Genomic DNA, 23,521 nt, shown 5'->3' on the forward strand with positions numbered 1-23,521 from the left:
TTAACCTACGTAGCTAACGTTTAAAACTACGTTGTATACTTAATTACTAAGGTTCGCTGTGTTAGGTCCTAAAGCTTCCTTTTTGCTATAGTTATTGCTTCCGGGTCCCTAAACATTTGTGTTAATTATTCCGCGAATCTAGTCCAGCTTATAAATATATATCGTACTTCCTAATTAGTGGTCGTTATACCATTATCTTATATTTCCGTAAGGTAGAATTTAAACCATTTAAGCGCCCTTCCTATTAGGAATAATCCTGCGTACGCTACTTAATCCATAGGTAACGCTAGCTTTACTCCTTCCTGTATAACTTTAAAGTACATTTACATAGGGAATCCTTTAAGCTTTAATCTCTCTCCTAAAAATCGTTTAATTAAAGGTAACTTAACCTTAGCTGCTTCTATTCCGTTAACCCTATTTTTAAGTGCCCTGTTATTATCTATTAACTAATTGACTATTACTTATAACTATCCGATTGTGACTAGTTACAAATTAGTATCTACTATACTAGTGTTATTACCTAACCCTAAGGTCGTTACTGCCGTCGATAGCGTCGTTATAGCTGCTTTTAGTGGCATATTGTTTAACTTCTAAGACCGTAACTAGGTAGTAATTGTATAACGGAGCCTTGTAGTAAGAACTACGGTAGACTCGTTAATAGGCTAGGTATATAGGTAATGCAGGAAGTTAATAACGTAATAATAACTGGTAGAGTGGTTGCCTAACAGATTAACTCTAATTGTATTCTAAGAATTACTATAAGGAAAGGAACTATCTAGGTAGGGACTGCGGGTCCTTAAATACATAACCATACTCCTAAGAAAGTCGTTACTCTGTCTGCTCTATCTGCTCTATTCGCTCTGTAATAAATCTTATAGATTACACAGATTATATAGATCACATCACGTGATTCTGCTTACTATTCCTCGTTACATAGTTCCACAGGCTCTATCCTAGACCGTGCTTATATTAACCAACTAGCTTCTTCCAACTCTTCTCTAAGTAGTCGTAATATCGTACTTAAAGCGTCCGTAATAATAAAGCACCAAGTTATTATATCTAACTCTATATTTAACTCTTTTTCTATTTCCACTAGACATTCCTTATAGACTTTATATTTACATATATATATTATTCCACGCCTTAGCGGACCATCTCTGTATTAACACTAGCAGTAATTATAATAAGCTTAATAATTAAAAAGGCCAGACTTATATAATATTAGACTAGATAGCTAAATATAGGAGGCTAGAAGTAACTATCCTCTATAACTTCCATTATAGGAAACCTATATAGCCTATATTAGCACCACTAAAACAGCAATAGTAGTTAAGGCCTATATAGGTTTACACTATGCATATATTAAATACTTATAATTGAGACAACCTGCCCTAAGTCTAAATTCATTATAACAGTACTGTACTTTCTATTAGACTATTTAATATTATTATAGAAGGATATATATATAAATCTAGTATTACTGCGGTAACTGAAATTGTTATTATAGGGCCTATGGAATTATCTAATAGCAAAACTTATAATATGTAATTTGTAACTCTTAAGGTAATCTGTCTGTATGAGTAGAGGTTGTAAATATTTGGCGTGGAGCGTATGCGGCAGGGGCCGCATGGCGTAGCGTAGGTCACCTGACTACCTACGGCCCGATAGATAGTCCGACCTTTACTACCCCTTTCTTTCTCTTTTAGTAGACGGAAAGAAGAATATAAATGAATTAAGAACCAGTTACCTTATATTGCAATTATAGTACCCCCCCGGGTAATACCGATACTAATTAGTGATATCACAGATTAGAATCCGGTGTTATTACGAAGAGAGACAATACGCGATTGCTCCTACTAAGGCCCGTTAATCGTGTCGCGTTTGCTAAGGAGAACCCTTCCTACCAAGGCCCTGGGAACTCAAAGAACCGACTCCTACTAAGGCTTCGTTCGGTTCGCGTCCATCACGTAAATTAACCACTTGATAAGGAGAACCCTTCCTACCAAGGCCCTAGGAACTTAAGAACCGACTCCTACTAAGGCTTCGTTTGGTTCGCGTCCACCACGTAAATCAATACCTAGTATAACCTCTTTACTAAGCGCCAGTACACCCAGCAGCGTTAGTAGCACCCCTACCTATACCTACCTACCTATAATCCCGACACCGTCTGCTACCTTATAGATCTGCCACGTTAAAAATTACGTTAACAGCACGCCCTAAACGCTAGCGTATCCCCTTCCTTCCTACGGCCTTTGCAAGCCATAAACACTATAATCTACACTAGTCAATTATGTCCAACATAGGAATCTAACGTCCGGACTAGGGCAATAGGATTACCCTAACCAATAAGACTACCGCAAAAGACATTACCAACTATATTAACTTTAAAATTAATAAGTATACTAAGCGCAACTTTAAGGACAAAAGCTTATAGGAATTATACTAAGAGGACTTTAACAATTTCGAGGTATAGACATTTAAGGACGCTCATAGGTCCGTAATTAAGGAACTTAAGCAACTACTCCAACGTAATAGAGTATGGGTCTTTAATAAGAAGAGCAAATTAGTACTATAAGCACTGTATAACGTTGCCCACGAGAACGACTGTACGGAATGGTTAGATATAGAAATTAGACTATTTATTAGTACTAAAGGACCTTTTAATTTATATGTTATCAACCGCCGTCTTAAATTACGTCCATTAATTCTGATGTCGTCTGCCACCCCAGCTTCAGCTGTCTCAAACGACCTTCCTACGGCTGAGCTCCCCTTGCCTATAAACGTTACGGCTCTACCTACGAACATCGCGGCTCCGCCTATAAACGTTACGGCTCCGTCTACTAACGTCACTGCTCCATCTACAAAAGCTCCGTCTACACAAGCTCCGCCTACGCAAGCTCCGTCCGCGCAAGCTCCGCCCATAAACGTCACGGCTCCGCCTACAAACGTCACGGCCCCGCCTACAGACGTTACGGCTCCCTCTACAAACGTCACGGTTCCCTCCACGAATGTCATAGCTCCCTCTACGAATACCCCTGTGACACCTTAAACACCTATTGCATTTATACCCCAACAACCTGCCCAGCAGCAGCAGTACGACCCTCGGCAACCTAGCCGACAATAGCAACTAGACCCAGGAGGAGGAACAACCTAGATACTTGGTTATCAGCCCTTCCACCTATTTTCCCCTATAGTCTGCAACAGCCCTATAACTCTTATACCTTCTAAAGCCGCCACACCTTCGGTTCTAACTTTAACTACGCTCTATTATGGGACACCTCGGTAATACCTTATACGCGCCTACCTATTTCCACCGTAATATCCGCAATATTTACGATATCCGCAATATCCGTAGCGATATCCATAATATCCGTAACGATATCCGCAACGTCTGCAATATCCATAATATTCGCAATACCCAAAACATCCGCGATTACTGCCCTAAGCACCTATTAATCTATATACTTCTCCTTTATACTTTCTTACCTTTTTTTCTTTTTATAAATGTCGCCAGTGTCTGTATAAGTAGAGGTTATAAATATTTGGCGTGGAGCGTATGCGGCAGGGGCCGTATGGCGTAGCGTAGGTTACCTAACTACCTACGGCCCGATAGATAGTCCGACCTTTACTACCCCTTTCTTTCTCTTTTGGTAGACGGAAAGAAGAACATAAATAAATTAAGAACCAGTTACCTTATATTGCAATTGCAGTACCCCCCCGGGTGATACCGACATAATCATTTTAGGCGGATTTAATAAGCGTATTTTCTTCCTAGTTGGATCTAATAAATATATTTGCTTCTTAGTTAGATACAGTACTAAGATTAAGCTTTTTAAGTTGCTCTAACAGTTATATATAATTTTCTATACTAGATATTTTTTGCTAAAATTAAAAATAGGAAGGCTAAAAGTTTAGAATTTATAGGTGGATATATAGGGCAGCCTAAAAGGTAGAAGTCTTAGTATATTATATAAGCTCTTATTTAGCGGGCCGTATATTATTTTATAGCTACTAATATAAAGATCTATAAGGCATACTATACTATTTATAAGGCGTATATACTAGCTTTTAACCCCCTCTATTCCGTTTATATCATCTATTACTATCTATATTTTATAGTATAATCCACGTTAGTTAAGCAACTTAGTATAACTTCTCCTTTCTTTTACCTTTCCTTTTTTTAAGAAAATAATTTTATTAGTACCTATAACTATACTAAAACAATAAGCAATAGTTAAAATGTTTTAACCTTTCCCCTAACTTTTAAGCGATTTGCGAATTAATTTCTCTATTATATTATCTATAGTAGATATAGCTTTATTAAGAAGTAAAATCTTTAAATTTTTAAGAAAGGCCCTTATAATGGCAATGCGTTAACGCTTACCGCCTAAGAGTTTAATATCTCCTTCCCTAACCACTATATTATATCTAGCATTATAATATATAATCCATTTATATATAGAAGCGGCTTTACAGCTTTTTATAATTTTAATATTATTAATATAGAGCCCATATAATACGATTTCCCTAATTAACTTATTTAGTACTTTAAGATTTTAGGATATAACTGCTATATTTTCTTATAGACTTCTTAGTATAATATTGCTAATATTTTAGCCATTAATTTTAATGCTCCCTTTACTAGAGTTAATAAACCGCTTTAGGAGATTAAGAAGTATAAACTTGCCGCTCCTAGTTAATCTAATAAGCGTAATAGTCTTTCCGCCCTTAACTATAAAACTAATCTTCTTTACTATTAGCTTGTTATTAGCGTAAGAAAATAAAATATTATTAAATTTAACGCGACTAGCAGTAACCTTAAGGTATATTACTCCTTCTTTATTAATAATAGATAGCTTAGTTTAAAGAGGTTTAGAAAAGCGTTTTTCTATACTAAGGCAACCTATTAGCATATTATACGTTTATATAAGATAGCCTATAAACGTAAATATATTTAGCTAGGAACCAATTAAAATAAATAAGCCGCCTATACTTATAGTATCCTATATAAGGCGAAGAAGCAAGACTAGCACTAAAATTACTAGGCTAATTGCTTTTAATCCCTCCCCTAATAGACTAGTAAAAAGTTATAAATACTTTATCTATAATTCTAGTTTATTACTATCCATTAATATAGAGGAATATCCGCGCCACTCCTAATCTTAATAATTAACTATTTTTACTAAATCCTAGTATATAACTATGTTATACTTAATCTGGCTTTCCTTATATCTATTTATACTATAGTCTTAATATAGCTTAGGATTCTTAATAAGCTTAGTCTAGATATAAATAATAATTACGTCTATTATAATAAGTCCTATATATGCATTAATAAAATGCAAGAAATAAACTATAAAGGTAATAATGTTAATTATGGAAGGTATTAAATTAAGGATTAGACTGTCCGCAAGATGGATATACTGTTTTTCTAAGACTTCCCTAGAGCTATTATTACTATAAAAGTCTATTAAGAGTGTTATAACATGTCTTAAGGCGTGCTCTTTTAGGTTACGCATTAAACATTTTATAACATACCCCTTTATATATCAGTTAAACCAGTTTAAAATAAAGGCAAGTAGCGCCATTATCTATAAAATCTTCTTAAATAGGAATAGAACCTTTAGCGGTTAGTTAATGCCACTTAAAAAGAATAAGAATACAGACTAGATCTATCTATAGTAGCATCTATAAGTGCACCCGTTTATATTAATGGCAATATTACTAATAGCCTAGCTAAGACTTGCAGGACACCTACTAGGTAAAGCAACGACCATATTTTTAAATCCTTTGGCTATAGGTATAGTATAACTACTAAGAAATCCTCTATATAATCCCGCTAGCTTTTAATATTATTAGCTTAAAGCTACTTAAGTAACGGTTCCACTTTACTTATTAAGTAAAGTGTTCTATATAGGATAGAGAGCCTAACCAATAGAAATATCCTTAGAATTAGTATTGTAAGGCGCATAACTTAATAAACATTAATTAATTAGCTAACGGCAAGGATGATAAAACGGGCGACTTTAAGGGTATAGGTAATTAGGTAAAAGCCAAAATAAAAATGCCTTAGGTAAATTAATTTAGGTTAAAAAAAGGATCTAAATAGTACTTTATATAAGTATTAAACTTTCTATAAAGACCTAAACATCTAGTTAATATAGAACTATAATTCTATATTAGGACGTTATACATATATATATAGAGTAATTTGCTAGTATATGGCCTGGAGAATACCTTCTATACCCTTAGTTATTATTAGATATACTTATAGTTGCAGAATTTAAACACTTATATAACTAGCCACAATTCCTACTACCATCCACAATATATAAGTTAGCCACTTTCTACGTATAACCAGTAACAACTACAACCTTATAGATCGTATAGCATAGGAAAGAAAAGAAATAACTAAAAGGACGGAATAAATATAGTTAACAGTCTTAAATAGCCGTATAATTTGTGGTTTTATAAAATAAGATATATTTACTATTATAATTTTTTAAGCAAGACAGCCTACCAGACCTTTTACACCTAGTCTCCCCTAAATAGCTAAAGAACGCTACTAGAGACCCTCTACTAGGGCCTATTAAGCTAGACAATTAAAAGGACTAAGAGGACTAGTATAAGATAGAAGAAATATATAGAAGGAAGGGACGTAATTAGACCCTATAATACCTGGTTAAGTAGAAAGGCTAGCTAAAAAAATATAACTAATAAGTCTTAGTAGAGGATATTAATAAAGACGCAAAGGAGATATATAATAGTTACTTTACCCTAAGGGGCAAATAGAAAAGAAAGTAGGTGGGAGAACTAGAATAATTAAATTATAACTAGGATTACGCCCTACTAGTAGGGTAATAACGGAACAACGGCAGAGTAACGGTAGTACGCTAATAGAAATATAGATACTCTACAGCTCTATTAAATCCTCCCTTTCCTCTTCTTCCTCTCCCTCCTCCTTACCCTCCTTATCCTTATCCTCCTCGCCCTTATTCTCCTCCTTATCCCTTATAATAGGAGGTATATTAGCCTATAAGTACTATTAGTATATATTACGCCGGTAAAACCCCTATGCTATAACATATACTAAAGCACGTATTATATTAAGAATCCCTTTAAGGGTATAACGGATAGCCTATAATTCCTATACTTAGAGTAGGGGAAAGTCTTCACCCTTTAGGCGCTAGCGGAGACTATACTTAGCGTTAGTGCGCACTAAGGCCTTAATATCCTTTATAAAGGATTTCTGGGCAGTAGCGACACAAGCGTTAAGGTTAGCTATATCCCCGCTAGCAATATAATAGCGCTTAACCCAGTTAATAAGGGCGAGTAGCTTATTTAGGCGGCTATAAAAGGCCTTAGGGACCTAGTCCTATTAGCTACTAGAGCCTAAACCAACAGATATAGGCTTACTACTTAGTATAACTTATTTAGTTATTAACAGTAACCGTAATTACGGTTAGCCTACTTACCGTAGGTAGCCCACCTAGTAGTAGCCACGCGCTTAGCGTAGTAGAGGCAAATCAGTTTAAGTAAGGCTAGGGAAGCACCTTATAAACAATAAGGAAGCTTAGACGGCGTCTAGTAGGATTAGTAATAGCTATAAGCTAGTATAGAGAATACTTACGGAAGGCTTACTAGTAGGTAAACTGGCAGCGTAATGCTTGCAATCTATAATTAATTGGAAGTTATAAAGAAGGCGAGTTATAGGCTAAACAAATTAAATTAAAACGGGAAGGAAAATCTAGTGTTCTACCTTAGGGGGGACTTTTACCTTTATAGGTCTCTATAGGGCCCTAGCGTTCTATTATTCTATTATTCTATTATCCTATTATCCTATTATCCTATTATCCTATTATCCTATTATCCTATTATCCTATTATCCTATTATCCTATTATCCTATTATCCTATTATCCTATTATCCTATTATCCTATTATCCTATTATCCTATTATCCTATTATCCTATTATCCTATTATCCTATTATCCTATTATCTAATTGTCTAATTATATTATATTATACTGCACATTTCTTATTTAATAAAAGATAATAATAATACTCCTATTGTATAATAGCATCGGCTAAGGATAGCCGCTTAAAAAGGGGGGGGCAATTATTATGCTGTAACCGGCTTAGCGCCGGCGAGGCGTAGGCGAGGCGCCTATAAAACGTAGTCGCCCCGCACCAGAGAACGGCAGAATTTAGTTCTATAGTTCTACTTTATTAAGAACTAGATACCTATTACATTCCGCTACTATTATTACGTTACTATATATCCTTAGGGCCTTGGCGTCCTAACATTATACTACTTTAACTAGATACTATAAAAAGGGTAATTAAGGGGTTCTAGTATTTATCCTAGATATTAATAAAGCTAGTATAGATTCTAAGAAAAAGGAAATAACTTAAAGAGGTCTAGATATCTATAGTAAGATAAATATTTATTTTTATAGATTAAAGTACTTTTTATATAATATCTTAACTCTTAGTAAAGTGTTTAAGAATCTAGGCTATAATTATTAAGTAGTATATAGGGATAATTAAGGGTACTTTTTAATTTAATGCTTTTATAAAAGTATAAAACTTTAGCCATTTTATATATAAGAAGGGAAGCTGTTATACAATAATTAGATTTAAAAGTGCTTGCTTTATAGTATTTTAATATACTATATACTTTAAAACCTTATCCTTAAGACCTTAAACTTCTTTTTTTACTAAAAGCTTTTAATATAGTTCTAAAAGAGATCTTTCCTCCTAATCTTTTACTATTATATGCTTCTAATTCTCTACTAGATTCTATTTAATAATATTTTTTTAAAATAGCCTTATAATCTAATGGTTAAGAAATAGTGTCCTTTTAGGTTTTAAGGAGGATAGTATTTATAAAAATAGCGTTTCTTTATATAAGCCTTTTCTTTCTTTATTACCGTATAGGTATATTTATAAATTAAGGAGACTTATCTTAAGATCTATATTATATAAGTAGTTAGAATTAAACTAGTATTAGCTTTAGTCTTAACGCCGCTTAAAAGGGTAGAAAGTATATTAACTTTAAAGGAATTATTATTATTAAAGTTTTTAGAGTAAATTTTACTAGTATTAGCTATATTTATAGCGTCGTATAATAGGGGGTAAAGGTTTAGTTTTATAGTTAAAATTTTGCAGATATCTAGATATTATCTAGATATTATCTAATATCCGGGCTATCCTCGGATAGGATTATTATCCGCCCGACCGGATAGGATAATTTATCCTCCGCAGGTCTGTTTAGCCGCCACGGTCGACGCATTGACACTCGGTCGACATAACGACTAATTTGCTCCCTTACGACATCGCACAAAGAAGAAGATCTGTGACTCAACTGCCAGCTGAAGAGAAAGCTATTTTCTGAGTATTCTCAATTTGGTGATATTTTGCTTATCTCAGCATATTATTTACATTCACCATTCCCTTCTAAGTTCATTCCTCCAAGTCAGAGACAACCGTCTAAATCCTTGCTTAAGCCAACAGATTACAGAGAAGACTATCGCCATTATGCAAGGCCTTCGTTTCAAATTCCTTCCCTAGCTTGTAATTTATCTTTAATACTACTCATTTACGCCTTCCTCGTTGCTCAATTTGTCAACCTAAAGACCGGCGGCATTATCGCAATTCATACAGCAGATTCATTGACAATATGGCGATGTACGCGGACAAAGTAATTCCGAACTCATATGACAGGTAAATCCGATGGAATGGAAAAAACGAACATGGAAGCAGTGGTAGCTCAAAGAGAGGCAATGTCTGGGTTCCGCGCAAGCCAAAAGTCGTCACAACGTGAAGGGCGATGAAGGGCGATGAATGCAATGAACCGGCTGGTGCCAACTTCAGTACTTTTTCTCTAGGATTTCCACAAGAACATACTCACTCCTTTCGATCATAGTAGTAGAGAGCAGTCCCTACTAGATCATTCTTGAATACAGATTCTCTTATTAAATAATTTTAAATGTTTCTCTCCCTACGCATCCAACTCTATCAGTTCTTCACCTGACCCATCTGAGGCTCCGCTCTTCGCAACAAATCAAGATGCCAGTAGCCAAACAAATCATCGACGAACAACCAACACACTACCTAATCGACTGGGAGGACGATATAATTACAGGAACCAAGTATCACTCCAGCTGGGTGATCAAGTTAGCCATTAGTCCAGAAATGATTCAGGCATGGGAGCAAGTGAAGGTTGCGAATTGCGCCACCGAGCAGGACCACCGGGCACAGCAGACAGATCTAGGCCTCATGAACTTTAACGGTCAGTCGTTCCCGTACCAGCCGCACTGGGATCCCTACTCTGCTTCGCAAATGGGGCCAGCTGACTCTTTACCAGAGCCGAGAGCCGCCCCAGGACCATACCGGTATCCAGATCCTGTACCGGCGCAGATGGTTCGAAAAACGTCGCCTGCCCCAGGCCGTCCTGTCGGGCAGCGGCTCTTGGATACATTCCCAGATCACATCAAAAACAGTACGCGCTGTCTGAAGGAAAATTCACGCCTACACCAGTACACTCCTGGGCAGCTAGGTGTGAGTGAGGCTTTTTGGAAATACCTAATTGAGGAAATACCTGTACCGCCGGGATTGCTTCCAGGAAGTGGGGCTGGAGCATCGGAGAAGGCTACGTTAGGAAACGCATCAAGACAGCAACAGCCGCTTGTTTGCAACCAACTGCTGCTAGATGGTTTTGGCACCATGACTTATCACTGGGGCCCTGTACATCCTTGCCAACTCCATAGAGGCAACTTCAACGTCTGTCACAGCTGCCGAGAAGCTTATCTTCACAGAGGAATGTACACTTATGAGGCTACAAGTGCTGTTAAGTCTGGGGCCAAGGTGCCGCTATGCAACATGTGCGCAGAGGGCGCGGTCCACAAATACGGTCGAGGGGTTCGAGCCTGCAAATGTGACACTGCATGGTCTTGTTACGAATGTCGGATGATTGAGTTAGCTAAGCTAGTTAAGGCGAAGAGTCAGCATCAGGAGGGTTATTGTCCTTGCAAGACCGGCAACCAGGCTGACGAGTTCAATGAGGTTAGGTACTGCTTGTGCTGCCGCAAGTTCACTACCCCAGAGATAGATGGATTTGGCTATTAGGGTGTTACGTCAGTGGATAGACTTGAAAAAGGGGACCGGAGTTAATAGCTGCTGAGGATTGCGTCTGGCTTTACGTGATTTTGCAAGAGATGTAGCAAGTAACGCAAGCCACAATACTAACTCGTCCGTTTAATACCTTGACCTGCGTTTGCATTCACCAACTCATCTCCCATTCATTTCTTCAGAGTCATCGAATTCAAATTATAAATTGTGAAGCAATCACCCTCCTTCCCCAACACGCCGCTTTCCTAACAACTCACCTTCATTCTCAATCAGTTAGTCACTGATAACCGACTGACATTGCATTGCATTCTACCTTAACACACTCTCTTAAGTTCTTCGTATCTGTTCTCAACGCTGTAGGGTATTTTCTCAATGCCTACTTCCCCAGCCCCGTCAATCGTGCAAGGAAGACGAGACAGCGATGAGGCAGAGCGTCGTGAAAAGCTAAAGCGAAAGACGCATGAAGAGCTCAAAGCAATTTAATTTTTATCAGACTGTGTAGAGTCGGACCCAGACGATGTCGTGAGGAGACGGGTACACCGTGTGGCAGAGGTACCAAATAAGACTCCTGAGGATGATATTAACACAGAGAGCGAGGATAAATTACAAGGCGAAATGGAACGTCCAACTACTGCCCGGAGAAGAAGATTTGTGCGGAGAAGGCAGCGGGCTGAAAAACTTGAGGAAGCTAAGCTCTTGCCTTCCGAAAGCTCGGCGCAAGGGAGTGTGAGGGAGGATCGGGACACAGGGAGAGAGCAAGTGAGAGTTTTGCAACAAGCACGAGCAGCCAGACGTACCGCTGAGAGATTTCGAGCAGAGGACCGCCGTCAAGCTAGATATGAATCTGATTTCTTGAATAGCCTCTACGGCTTTCTCGGCTAAGTCTTTTGCGTAAGGCTTGATTGTAATCTCCTATGACCGTTACTACATGGCTTGGAACCTTTCACAAGGGCAGGGATCTCGCTAGCAGTGATTAGGCAACTGCGGCCTCCGATATAAGGGTTTGAATGTTAGTATAGGGCACGCCGCGTCACAGGGGTACCGATGGGAATGCAGTGAGTGGAATATGTGAATTATTCAAAGGTTGACCGGGAGTTAGCTGGCTAGCAACTAGACTAACAGCCACGAGAGGATAGTATCATACGGTTAGTGGTTTGCATTTTTGGTAGACTGGACTGAAAAGTAGTTAGCTAAGAACAGTCAATTTAAGAACAATCTTTACTCATTCGATAAGTATGTACCATGAAACTCAGGTGTTCAAGTATCCAGGCTTCCTATCCCACAATTCACCGATATTTGTAGGTTTGTAGAATCGTCCATTTGGTCAGGGCATCGCAGACGCAGGCGTGTTTTAAATCTTGAGATTATACACTAAGCTATGGTTGTATTCCCAGAAATCCATCCTTGCCCCTCACACTCCAGTTCTTCGCATGCCCACCGTGCCCCCTCCTCGGTAGTCCGTTGCTGATTTTCTTCCCCGCCATCCCGCCATACCCGTTCATGGCTGGTGCTCCGCCCTCAGGCCTGGGGCCTTGCTCAGTCAACTTCGTCCAAAGCTCAACAATACCCGCACGGCGAGCAGGTAACATGCTGTATTGGAGACTGTAAAGGTTTTTGCGGTGGATGGGTGGAACGAAGCGGCCAGTGATGAGACAGAGAAAGACGCTAGGGGAAAGGTAGTGTTTGCGGAGGCGGTTGCCGAGTTCGAAATATTCGTTAAACATGGCGCGGAGCGGAAGGGGTATAGACTTTATCAAAGTTAACATAGATCGTTAAAGACTTGATTGAGTATTCAAAATTGTACCTTGAGAATTATGGAAGAAGTTGGAGCGGAATGCGACTGTTCCGGTAGTCGGGCGGAACGGGTATCTTGGAGATCAAAGCGGATGCCACCTTTCGTATATTAGTAATAGGACTAGAGGTGAGACTACTGTTGATTTACCAGGTAAACGCTGGGAGTCTTTGATTCGAAGCATCAATGCAAAAAGGGGGAAGTGGTTCAAACAGGCAAGCATAGTATCCAAAGTAGCCTTCAAAGATATGATAGCCATTCTGGCCGACGCAAAGGTCAGATAAAAGACGAAAACAGTAGGCAGAAGGAAGAACAACAGCGTGAAGAGTATGGTGCCCAGAAGGAGCTGATCTAAGTCGTAGTCGCATGAGTCGATTCGGTTGCGCAGAACATTGCGTTTCTTCCCGCGGAAGAGATGGAAGAGGGATATGATGATGGTGAGCTGCCAATTAAAGATGCGGGCAGAGGCGATGTAGAAGGAGTAGATGTGGAGAGTAAGGAGAGACACGAGGTCTGAGAAGAGGGAGATTGGCATTGTGGCTCCGGCGAAGCTAGAGAAGCCGATGAAATGTATAATCCCCGGAAGAAACGGTCGCAAAGTGGCCATACAGCCTGTGCAAGTTAGATATTTGATTAGCAGTGGCAAGGAGGAACTTACCAGCCCAATGGTCGATGACCCACAGAAATAGGTCTCCGAGAAACGCCGCCAGTTCGGTATTAAGTTTTAGTCCACCGGGCCATTTCATGAGCCAAGAAATCATTCGTCTCAGTCCTTCAATTGACCAGGTATTAAAAATCTTGTCCACTTGCGACGCTACAAACACGGAGTTTTCGATAATGTACGATCCCAGAGCAATACCGATGATGACATCATTTGCTACAAGCCAAAGACTATTGTAGAAACGGATGTATTCTGGATGGCTGTTGGTGATGCTCTCCCAGTTCCCTTTCCGTTCGCGCAGAGTAAGATACTGAATAGGCCAATAGCAGAACTGCTGAAGGCGAATGTCAACCTGTTGTGCTGTGGCTGAAACGTCTTTTAGTGCAGCGGCATCCGGTGAAATGCGCCAATCCAAAACGCGTAGGATCATTTCACCAGCGACACGGTGCGCAATGAGTCCCAGTACAAAGAGTTTTGCAATCACCGGATAAACCCAGACGGTCCCAACATACCACAAGCCAAGAAGGACGTAGTCCCAGAGATCGTTTGCAGATTCGACTACTCTTTCACTGACACTCAGCGCTCGTCGGAGACGTGTGCCGATGAGTCCGACATTCTTCTGGATGACCGCATTGATCTCAAAGGAGCAGTTGACTTGATCAATTATTTTCGGCAATGAGAGCTCCTTTTGGGTAGGTGGATGCATGACGACGGTATGAAGCCGAAGTTTTTCGACCAGTTTCTTTTTGCTTTTTCTTTCTTCTGCTTCCTCCGCCTCAATCCCTTCAAAAGCAGGATCCCATTTTCCAGTCTTTTCCGGTTTGTCACCTAAAGCTAACGAGATGGGTGACAACGACAGGTACTGCATGCGCGTGGGATGAGGCCGATCAAAAAGGATTACTTGAACAGTCATATTGTTGTCGTGTGGACAATATAACCGCGGGAAGCGAGATGACGCATCAGTGTAGGTAACCAGTAGGGCAGGATTAAAGCGTTCGGGGGGTGATGGAGGATTGACAGATCCTAAAACCTGCAAAGAAGTATGTCCACATCGTTCGAATATGTGACTGATCGGATGAGGGCTATGCCGGTATAGCGTTCCCATACGCAGACCGTTTTCTACGCTTCGCAGCTGTTCCCCATAAGTCCTGTGTTCTCGACTAATGACGGATTTCTATACCTCTACATCCTGGAGGACAGCAACGACGAAGACATCAAGCTCTGAATTCCTCCATCCAACTATCACGCCCGGACCTGGACCAGTGGGCGCGTCCGACGGCCAGAATATCCGCATCAGCCCATTGTTCATGACCATGTCAACATAATGCTTCTCCGCTAGAATGATCCACGACGTTTAAGTTGCTCACGGGCAGATATGCCACCTCCTGCGGTACGAGGATGCTGCAAAATATGTCAGCGACGTTCTGCTCTTCGGATGCAGGACTGAATTGGTTGTACTGACCAGGTAGGTTTCCTGTGCTGCAATTCGTTCGATGGGCAGGACGAAGAGAAAGAAAAAGATGGAGAGGATCACGAAGCCCTTCGCAGCACGTGTCTATGACAGCTAGTTAGTTTTAATTGTTTGAGAAGTTATTTGTGGTGCAAATGCTCTCGACTTACCACAACTCCGTGGTCCCAGGCAAAAATAGCAAGTTCATACAGCCGAGTGACCAGATCCCACCTTGCAGTGGTGTACCCAGCTATGAATATGCCCAAAGTAACAATTGAGAATGAGTGCATGAATCGCCTATAACAGCCTGGTCGTCACCAAGAGGGTAGAAGTAGGAGGTTGTGGAAGCGCCGTGGGCTTTCAGAAGCGGGTGAACGGTGACTGAACTTGCGCGATTTGCGAGAATTTCTTCTGATGGCTGCAAAGGGCGCTGAGTGATGGAGAAATGTAGGAGTCGAGGTTCATGGTGAAGTTTAGGTGAAGCGACAAGAGGAGGAGCTGGGTGGTTGAACAATTGGCATTGTTCACTCCCCTAGGTGTCTAGAGAAGGGGATTGGGGAACTGGAGACATTTCGATTCACGTGGTGGCACACCCGCAATCACGTCACCAATCAGAGTGTTTGGAGTTTGCTCCAACGTCAACTCCACGCCAACGCTTGCTGACTGCAAACATGTATTCCAGGTATGACCGCCCTCGAGAATCCTAGAGATATGTACTGCCTCGTCTTGTGTATTGCGAGGCTCCGAATATCACACCGTTGTGTGGCTTGAGCTTCTCCTTTTGGTAAGGCGCCTTCTTCCGTTGTGGCTTTCGGCTAGCTGACAACCCCCATGAATACGACGCGTTCTTTCTCCCATTCCAACGCGGCTGTAGATTTTCTATTATTTTTACAATGCTGATGTTGCCTCTATTTTTTGGCTACTAGACTGCACGACGCCCCGCAACTAGCAAACATGGCCGTATGCAAGTTTTTCGTGCAAGGCTTCTGCAAATTTGGAAGTTAGAATCCACTCCTCCTGTTATCAATAGGTTCTCTATATGTTAATTTCAACTAGACACCTGCAAGTATGAACATCCCGCGAATACCGGGAACACCTCGAATAGATATGCACCACTTCAAAGCCAGCAACACGACCGAAACCAGCCGCCAAGAGGGGGCAATAGGGACGGTCCGTGGAAATTCGCGTTTTCAATGCCTCTCGTATTTCCATAAATTCTTTTAGTCATAGTTTCATATACGCGAGCCTTCTTACGTCTCAGGTTCAAGTCTCTTTTACTGTTTATTGGGCCCTCTAAGCTAACCTCTATATCTTGTAGGACGGGGTTTTTCTAGACGTGAATGGGAGTAGGTTGAATGAAGTCCTCCGCTTTAAAAAGGGGCTTTGACTCTAAAATAACTTCTAGATATTACCTCGATCCCGATATCATAAAGAATGATCTCGTAAATGACCGTCCAATATGGCCACTTTCGGCCTATGGTCCAGGTCGAGATGCCCCTCGGCAGCTAATCGAAGGGCCAATAGAGATGAGCCCCGAAGAACTCAGATTGCAGTTTTACGTGGCGCGCGCATCGGGAAATGAGCAGGCCGGCGTATGTGCAAGTGATTTCTATGAGCTGAGGTCGGCAACTTACTAGTAACTTAGATACTACAAGAGCAGCAGCTCGCAAGCAAGGCACAGCAGCAGATCGACAATGTGCTTAAGGATCTTGATGGAGCTTGCCAATACGTTGTGGATGGAGCAAAACAGCATCCCAACCGAATAGACATGCACAAAGATTTCGGCCCAATCGCAGGCATTTTTAGCGTAGAAAACCGAGCTCGCTCAAATATGAATGCCCCAACTGGGCCCGGTGGCAACCAGCCACGTCCTATGTTTGGTACATCTAGTTTTGGGCAACTGTCAGGACCGGGAGCGCCACAAACTACAGCCTTTAGGAAGCCTTCCGCTCCAGGCTTCGCTCAGTCTGGCTTTGGACAACCGTCTTCCTTTGGACAACCGTCCAGCTTAGGTCAGACTTCAGCATTTGGGAACCCATCTATACCGGGACAGACTTCTACTTTTGGTCAACCATCTGCGCCAGGACAAACGGCTGCTTTCGGGCAAACGTCTGTACCGGCACAGGCGGGTATATTCGGAAAACCGTCTATTCCTGGGCAAACTACTGCCTTTGGCCAACCTTCTACCCCAGGTCAAACCACGGCTTTCGGACAGCCTTCTGCTCCCGGTCAGACTTCTGCATTTGGGCGGCCGTCTTTCCCAGGTCAGGCCTCTGCATTTGGACAGCCATCCAATCCAGGTCAGACTTCCAGTTTTGGAAGACCGTCAAATCCAGGTGCACCATCAACATTCGGCCAACCGCAGCCACCGAGTACCGCAGCCCCTAACGCGAGTTCTTTCTCGCAGCAAAGCCAGCCAGCCAGGAGTTTTGGCCAACCATCCACATTTAACCAATCCTCAACGTTTGGCCAACCTTCGAACCCGGTTCCTACAGGCGCATTTGGTCAGCCCTCCACTACAGCTCCACCCACAGGTTTGTTTGGCAGGCCTACCGCTCCAGCCACCAGCTTTGGGCAACCTTCAGTTCCATCCCCTACACCTTTTGGCCAACTTTCCAATGCTGCCACCACAAGCCCCTTCAACCGCCCTGCTTTGCTCTCTGGGTCCGGCACGAATATGTCATCCAACCCCATCTCTGCAACAACAAATCCATCTCATCCCCCCTCCATGGGTCAAACGAATGGCATCGCTTCCCTTCCCTCGACACCTGGCAATATTGAAACCTATGCTGTAAAGGATGGTAGCGGCCGGCTCCAAACCTGGAAAGGTTCCCGCGTGCAGTATATCAATAACCAGCCACACTACCAACGTCCCTCAATGTCTGGCTTCTCTGGAGGTGATACTAACCAGAGCTGGGAGCGCATATGGTTTCCAGACGGATATCCGGGGCCGTATCTAGCAGCAGAGGACAGACCGGAGGAGTACGAGGGAGAGAAAGGGAAGCTTCTAGAAGAGGTATATAAGATTTGCAGGGAGACCGGGAAGTTTCCGGTAGACGCAACGTTAGGGATGAGTGTGTTGCCGGAGATTCCGCCTAGGAGGGAGTGGATTAGGTGGGACATATAGGATTCTGCGTTGACGCATGNAACTCGGGATTGATGGGCTAGATTGAGGTTAAAGAGCACTGGGCAATGATATTCTGATGCATTGTACAGGAAACTGGTGTCCAAGGCGTTCAGCTTAAAAAAAAAAATCTAGGTATGGGCGGATTCTTTCATAATAACTTGGCAGATGCCGCGTTCGTCAATCTGAGCGTCTTAAATAGGGTACGAGGACCTTGCAATCGACACTATGTATCACCTTCGCCGATTATCTAAATCTGGCAAAAATCCGATATCCCATATCGATAAAGAGGAGTTTGTTTTAGTCTGACTAGATAAAATCAATAAAAGAAAGTATGGGTGTCTAAATTCAATAATATCTTTAGGCCTTATTGAGAGATAGGGAGAGATAGAAGACAAAACATGGGGGTTTTCATCGACCTGATATCTGCAGATGTGGATAGCCTTGGGAACAAACCGACTGACTGGAGCGTGGCTCCTAAATAATCACCCGGAATTATCCATTATTTAGGAGACCGTGAATTCTATGTATACTAGCGATAATATGTTTTCAGTAGCAGATGGGTTTGCACGGTCCTCTTATTGTAAGATAACGATTTGATGGAGATGGCTAGCTTAGACTTCTCGCGTTAATTGCGACGATATTTGAAGAGAGGCAATGTCAGGCAGCTGAAGCATGGTATTGCGCCACCACCGATTTGCTTGCCAATGAGACATCGCCGAACTCTTTATGGAAATACCTATTCAGCCCTGGGCTTGATTTCTCGTATCGCATCCCCTTTCATGCCCTGTAAACAACCATCGCGGAATGGTCAAAGGACGCCATGCCCCACTCTTAAGGCCCAGATCTGCAGCCTTGATTCCTTTTTAGTGAGCCGTTTCCAAGACCCTAAGACTCACTAAATCGATCTCAATAGCCTTGGTGAGCTTGTCTTGACTCCCAAGGCCTAGCATCAGTTTATTTACTACATGGGCGATATAATCTCTGGGTATGGCGCTCCATCAGACGCCCCTCCAAGTGTTCTAGATACGAACAGTACCCTCTTACACGGCTACTTCAACTCTACTCATCTCTCCGGCCTGAACCTCTATTATCCTCCTGGTCATTTACCTACACCTTGGCCGTGGCTGCTTCTCTCGATGCTTCTCTCTCTTGCCCTTGGCGTTATGGGCGTCCGCTCTGCTTTCGGCTCCTAGAAAGGTGTCGAATCAACCCGCTTCGCTATAATAAGAACCACGGCCTGCTTCGCATGGGGCTGTATCTGTGCTATTGTTGCCTTCATCATTACTCTCAGAGCAACCTTTGATACCCACAGAAACCACCCTCCGCCCTCTAGCCTGCTTCTCTTTATTGGCTCTATCCAAACATACATCGACAGCCGGAGCATTCCTTTGATCTGTAACTTCCTCCTCGTACTTTGCCAAATACTAGTTTACGCCGCACTGATCCTAGCGTTGTAGAATGGGTCGTATGGTCGGTTCGCTATAGAGGGAGGAAACTGCCCACCGGCCGACGATCTCAACTATGCTCAACCGGTCTTTGTCAAGTCTTGCCTCAACGCCTTGCGGGAGTGGACCGCCGTAGGATGTCAAGTGCTTTCTGGCACAGACGCGAACGACTCAGCAAACAACATCATTAGGTCGAAGAGGTAGCCGCCTACATCGGCAGCGTGTACGTCCTCACCATCATAATCGCGCTCTTCGGTACCATCAGCGTGCACCGCTCCCCCATCTTCCACCCCATAAAGCGCGACACAACCAAGCGGCTAAAGTTCGCCGTCTGGATGGCTGGATTCAGTCTTATTTTCGGCGCCATTTTTACACCAATTGTGGTCGCGGCGCATTACAATCAGCTCAAGCGACCGGAAATCCTGATGTATGTTGATAGCAGGGGACCTTGGGAGCAGATCAATCGCTCAGCGAAAAGCGCTAGGACTTCGATGACGTTCGATTATGGGGACATGGGACATTGGACTGACTGCTTTGGGGTTCCGACACCTGCGGATAGAGGCGGGTTTTGGAGCAAGTGGTGGCACGAGACGGATCCCGTGGCAAGGATACTAGCTTTTGTGTAGGATTAATGGATGCGATCTTTTGTGAAACTTTGATGTTTTCTTAGCCTAGGGTTGTACATATTCGATTCAAACCTCGGGAAAAGAACGCAAAGATATATTTACGGCTAGCGCCGATCTTATTTTACTTTGGTAGCTGCTACGCTTCCGCTGGTAGGGAACGTGTTATTGCGGACGATCGCTACACTCGCAAGAGCCCTTTAACTGTGTTGAATAATAACGCTGTAACGATAAATAATGCTACACACGGAATGATATGATCTCTAAGTAGTTGATAACTTTGGAAGTGATCTAAAAGAAATCGAATGATTTGCTACTCAAGAGGTAAACAGATGCGGCCTGATCAGAAGTTATGATTTCTCCCAGTAATACCCAAAATAAATGTGAGTTAAACCTTTCCGTATATAATCCTTAGAATACTTCACCAAATTAGTCCGGGACTCGTTGGTCAGACCGTCAATCGGGCTGCCCTAATTGATTGCTTTTCGCAGCTTCCCATTTTGAAGGCCACTATAAACATTTGATTCAATTCGTCATATATTTGCGTAAGAGCGAAAAGCATAGAATGATATGGATAAGATCTATGCTGTAGGAAGACGCTTTGATGAAACGGCACCAGTAAGAATTAGCGCGAGTTCCTGTTATCTCAGTTGACTCAGACCCTCAGAGAGAAAACCCACCTCATCTCCTGCAAACTCCTGAGCCAATCAGCGGCTGGCACCGCCACACCTCTATAACCCCTGTGACTTCTATAAACTCCTAAGCTAATTAGCAACTGGCGCTATAGCCTAATATATACTACGGGCGTTAGCGCTTATACTAGCTTTAGCAGCTAATTATAGAGCGCTAAGGTAGATTCTTTTCTAAGGGTTTAAGAGATTATAGGCGCCTTTTATAAAGGCTGTATAGCCTTACTAGTAGAAGATAGTTCTATTACTTTTAATATTATATATTGCCCCCTAATACGGCGCTACTTAGCTTGCTAATACCTTTATTTAAAAGCTTATCTCTTACTTTATATATTATATTTATAATAAAGCCTAATTATCCCCCTAATAGGTATCTAAGTAGAATACTTAAAGTCCTTTATTTAGCCTTTTTAGCCTACCTACTTTTTCTAGCCTACTAAAATACTCTATTAATAGATTTAAGGATTCTTCTAATAGCAATAATTAGATAGATAATAATTGCTAACCTAATACTAGCGAGCCTAAACTTCCCTTATTAAACTAAAGTATATAATAGTAAAGGCATATAAGGAAGCTATAAGCTATAGTTAATACCCTAAAATAAGAGGGTTAGAGCTTTATATAATTTCTATTTACCTAAGTTAGAATAAATAATATAGATAATAGGGGGGTTATAATTAGGCACTGTTAGTATAATCGCGTTAAAAGATAATAGTAAGTATTATTAAATATAGTTATAAAAAATCTATAACTTAGCTATTGTCGGGAATGAGGCAAGCGGTCGTCACGTGTCATCACGTGTCGCCGCGGCACTACCGTAGCGAGGAACCTTAAGTTCCTCGACCCTCCCCTTTTCTATACAAAGAATCAATAAGAACAACAATCATCATACTATCTACGAACCGTAGCTACGTGATATCCCCTTGTGTAACCAACAGCTATATTTAAGGGGTAGTTATACTAATAGGGTTTTTTACTATAAAGCTAGACCGCCTTATTTAGGAGCTATACTTTAATATATTTAATAGGACGTTAAGTATAAAGGACTTAGACTTTAAAGTTGCCTTTTATACTATATAAGATATTGCCCTAATATAGTATATAATTTTACTATAGCTATTTAGTAACTAGCGCGCCTATAAAGTAAGTTATTAGGTAGGAGGTTAAAAGGTAAAGGGTTAGAACGCTTTAGTTAGGTAGATATATCGGGAAAATATTCGCAGGATGAGATTCAAGTAGACTTTATTAAGCGCGTTTCGCGTAATTGACATGCAATTTAACCAACTTAACACGCAATTAACCAACTTGACACGCGATTGACCAACTTGACACATTTAAAAGTTAAATGACACGCAGTTGACCTACTTAACAACTTTAAAAGCTAACTGCATATTCCTTAACACGCAGTTAACCTACTTAAAAGTTAAATAATATGCAGTTGACCTACTTAATATATTTAAGAGTTAAATAATACGCAGTTAACCTACTTAACATATTTAAAAGTTAAATAACACGCAGTTAACCTACTTAACAACTTTAAAAGCTAACTGCATATTTCTTAACATGCGATTAAGGTAAAGTTATATGCTATATATTTAACTATTATATATAATCTTATATAATCTCATACAATCTCATACAATCTTATAGTCTTATTACTTGGAGGCTCTGCACGAGGCTCTGCACGAGGCTCTACACAAAGCTCTACACGAAGCTCTACACGAAGCTCTACACGAAGCTCTACACGAAGCTCTACACAAAGCTCTACACAAAGCTCTGCATACGGAGGCTCTGCACGAAGCTCTACGCATAGAGGCTCTGCACAAAGCTCTGCACGAAGCTCTGCACGAAGCTCTGCACGAAGCTCTACACGAAGCTTTGCATGAGGCCCTACACGAGGCTCTACACGAAGCTCTGCGTACAGAGGCTCTGCACGAGGCTCTGCACGAAGCTCTACACAGAGCTCTGTATCGGGTCCCCGCTATATTCCCGATAGCCTCTACACGTGCCTCTGCCTATGTAGCCACCTTATTTTTTACCCTTCCTTCCTTATATCCTCCCTACCTAGGGAGGCACCAGAACGGCAGCCAGCAGAGGACCGTCGCCAGAACCAGACGACCGTCGCCGTCGCCAGACGACAACGACTAGCCAGCCAACACTATAAACGATTCGATCGATCGATCGAATTAAGGTAGTATAGACAGGTAGGCACAAACAGGCAGATGCTAACGGGTAGGCAGATGTAGATAGGTAGGCAGATGCAGATAGGCAGATAGATGCAGATAGGTAAGTAGATGCAGATAGGCAAGTAGATGCAGATAGGTAGGTAGATACTAACGGGTAGGCAGATATAGATAGGTAGGCAGATGCAGACAGGTAGGTAGATGTAGATAGGTAGGTAGATGCAGATAGGTAGATATAGATAGGTAGGTAATGTAGATAGGTAGGTAGGTATAGATAGGTAGGCGATGCAGGTAGGTAGGTAGATGGGCAGGTAGGTAAGTTAATAGGTAAATAGGTAGAAGAGAACCATCGCTGTATTATATTAAATTATCTAAAATAATAATTTTTTTTTGCTAGCCTTATAAATAGCTTTAAAGTAG

General features: G+C 41.5%; 2 protein-coding genes across 2 annotated transcripts; one reads left to right on the plus strand and one right to left on the minus strand.

The window, feature by feature from the left end:
• Window positions 1-10,601: 10,601 nt before the first annotated feature.
• K441DRAFT_652680 (uncharacterized protein) lies at window positions 10,602-11,361 on the plus strand. Its single transcript, XM_067647401.1, has one exon. The coding sequence runs from the start codon at window positions 10,727-10,729 to the stop codon at window positions 11,126-11,128; it is 402 nt and encodes a 133-aa protein (XP_067508772.1). The 5' UTR covers window positions 10,602-10,726; the 3' UTR covers window positions 11,129-11,361.
• An 893-nt stretch (window positions 11,362-12,254) lies between these two features.
• On the minus strand, window positions 12,255-15,562 carry K441DRAFT_627453 (N-acetylglucosaminyl transferase component Gpi1). Its single transcript, XM_067646169.1, has 8 exons — window positions 15,205-15,562; window positions 15,047-15,139; window positions 14,952-14,985; window positions 14,765-14,919; window positions 13,582-14,716; window positions 13,074-13,535; window positions 12,936-13,024; window positions 12,255-12,879 (listed from the first exon to the last, which is right to left on the minus strand). The coding sequence occupies exons 1-8, from the start codon at window positions 15,322-15,324 to the stop codon at window positions 12,508-12,510; spliced, it is 2,460 nt and encodes an 819-aa protein (XP_067508773.1). The 5' UTR covers window positions 15,325-15,562; the 3' UTR covers window positions 12,255-12,507.
• Window positions 15,563-23,521: the final 7,959 nt, after the last annotated feature.

The sequence above is a fragment of the Cenococcum geophilum genome, assembly GCF_001692895.1.
Source record: "Cenococcum geophilum 1.58 unplaced genomic scaffold K441scaffold_4, whole genome shotgun sequence".
NCBI classification, from domain to species: Eukaryota; Fungi; Ascomycota; class Dothideomycetes; order Gloniales; family Gloniaceae; genus Cenococcum; species Cenococcum geophilum.

What these genes read in the sequence shown, in the direction of transcription:
- K441DRAFT_652680 (XM_067647401.1), top strand. Translation starts at nt 10,727, where the DNA reads ATGACTTATCACTGGGGCCCTGTACATCCTTGCCAACTCCATAGAGGC.
- K441DRAFT_627453 (XM_067646169.1), bottom strand. Translation starts at nt 15,324, where the DNA reads ATGCACTCATTCTCAATTGTTACTTTGGGCATATTCATAGCTGGGTAC. An exon ending in CTGTCCTCCAGGATGTAGAG is followed by an intron (nt 14,717 to 14,764) that starts GTATAGAAATCC and finishes TATGGGGAACAG; the next exon opens with CTGCGAAGCGTAGAAAACGG. An exon ending in AGACTCCCAGCGTTTACCTG is followed by an intron (nt 13,025 to 13,073) that starts GTAAATCAACAG and finishes AATATACGAAAG; the next exon opens with GTGGCATCCGCTTTGATCTC.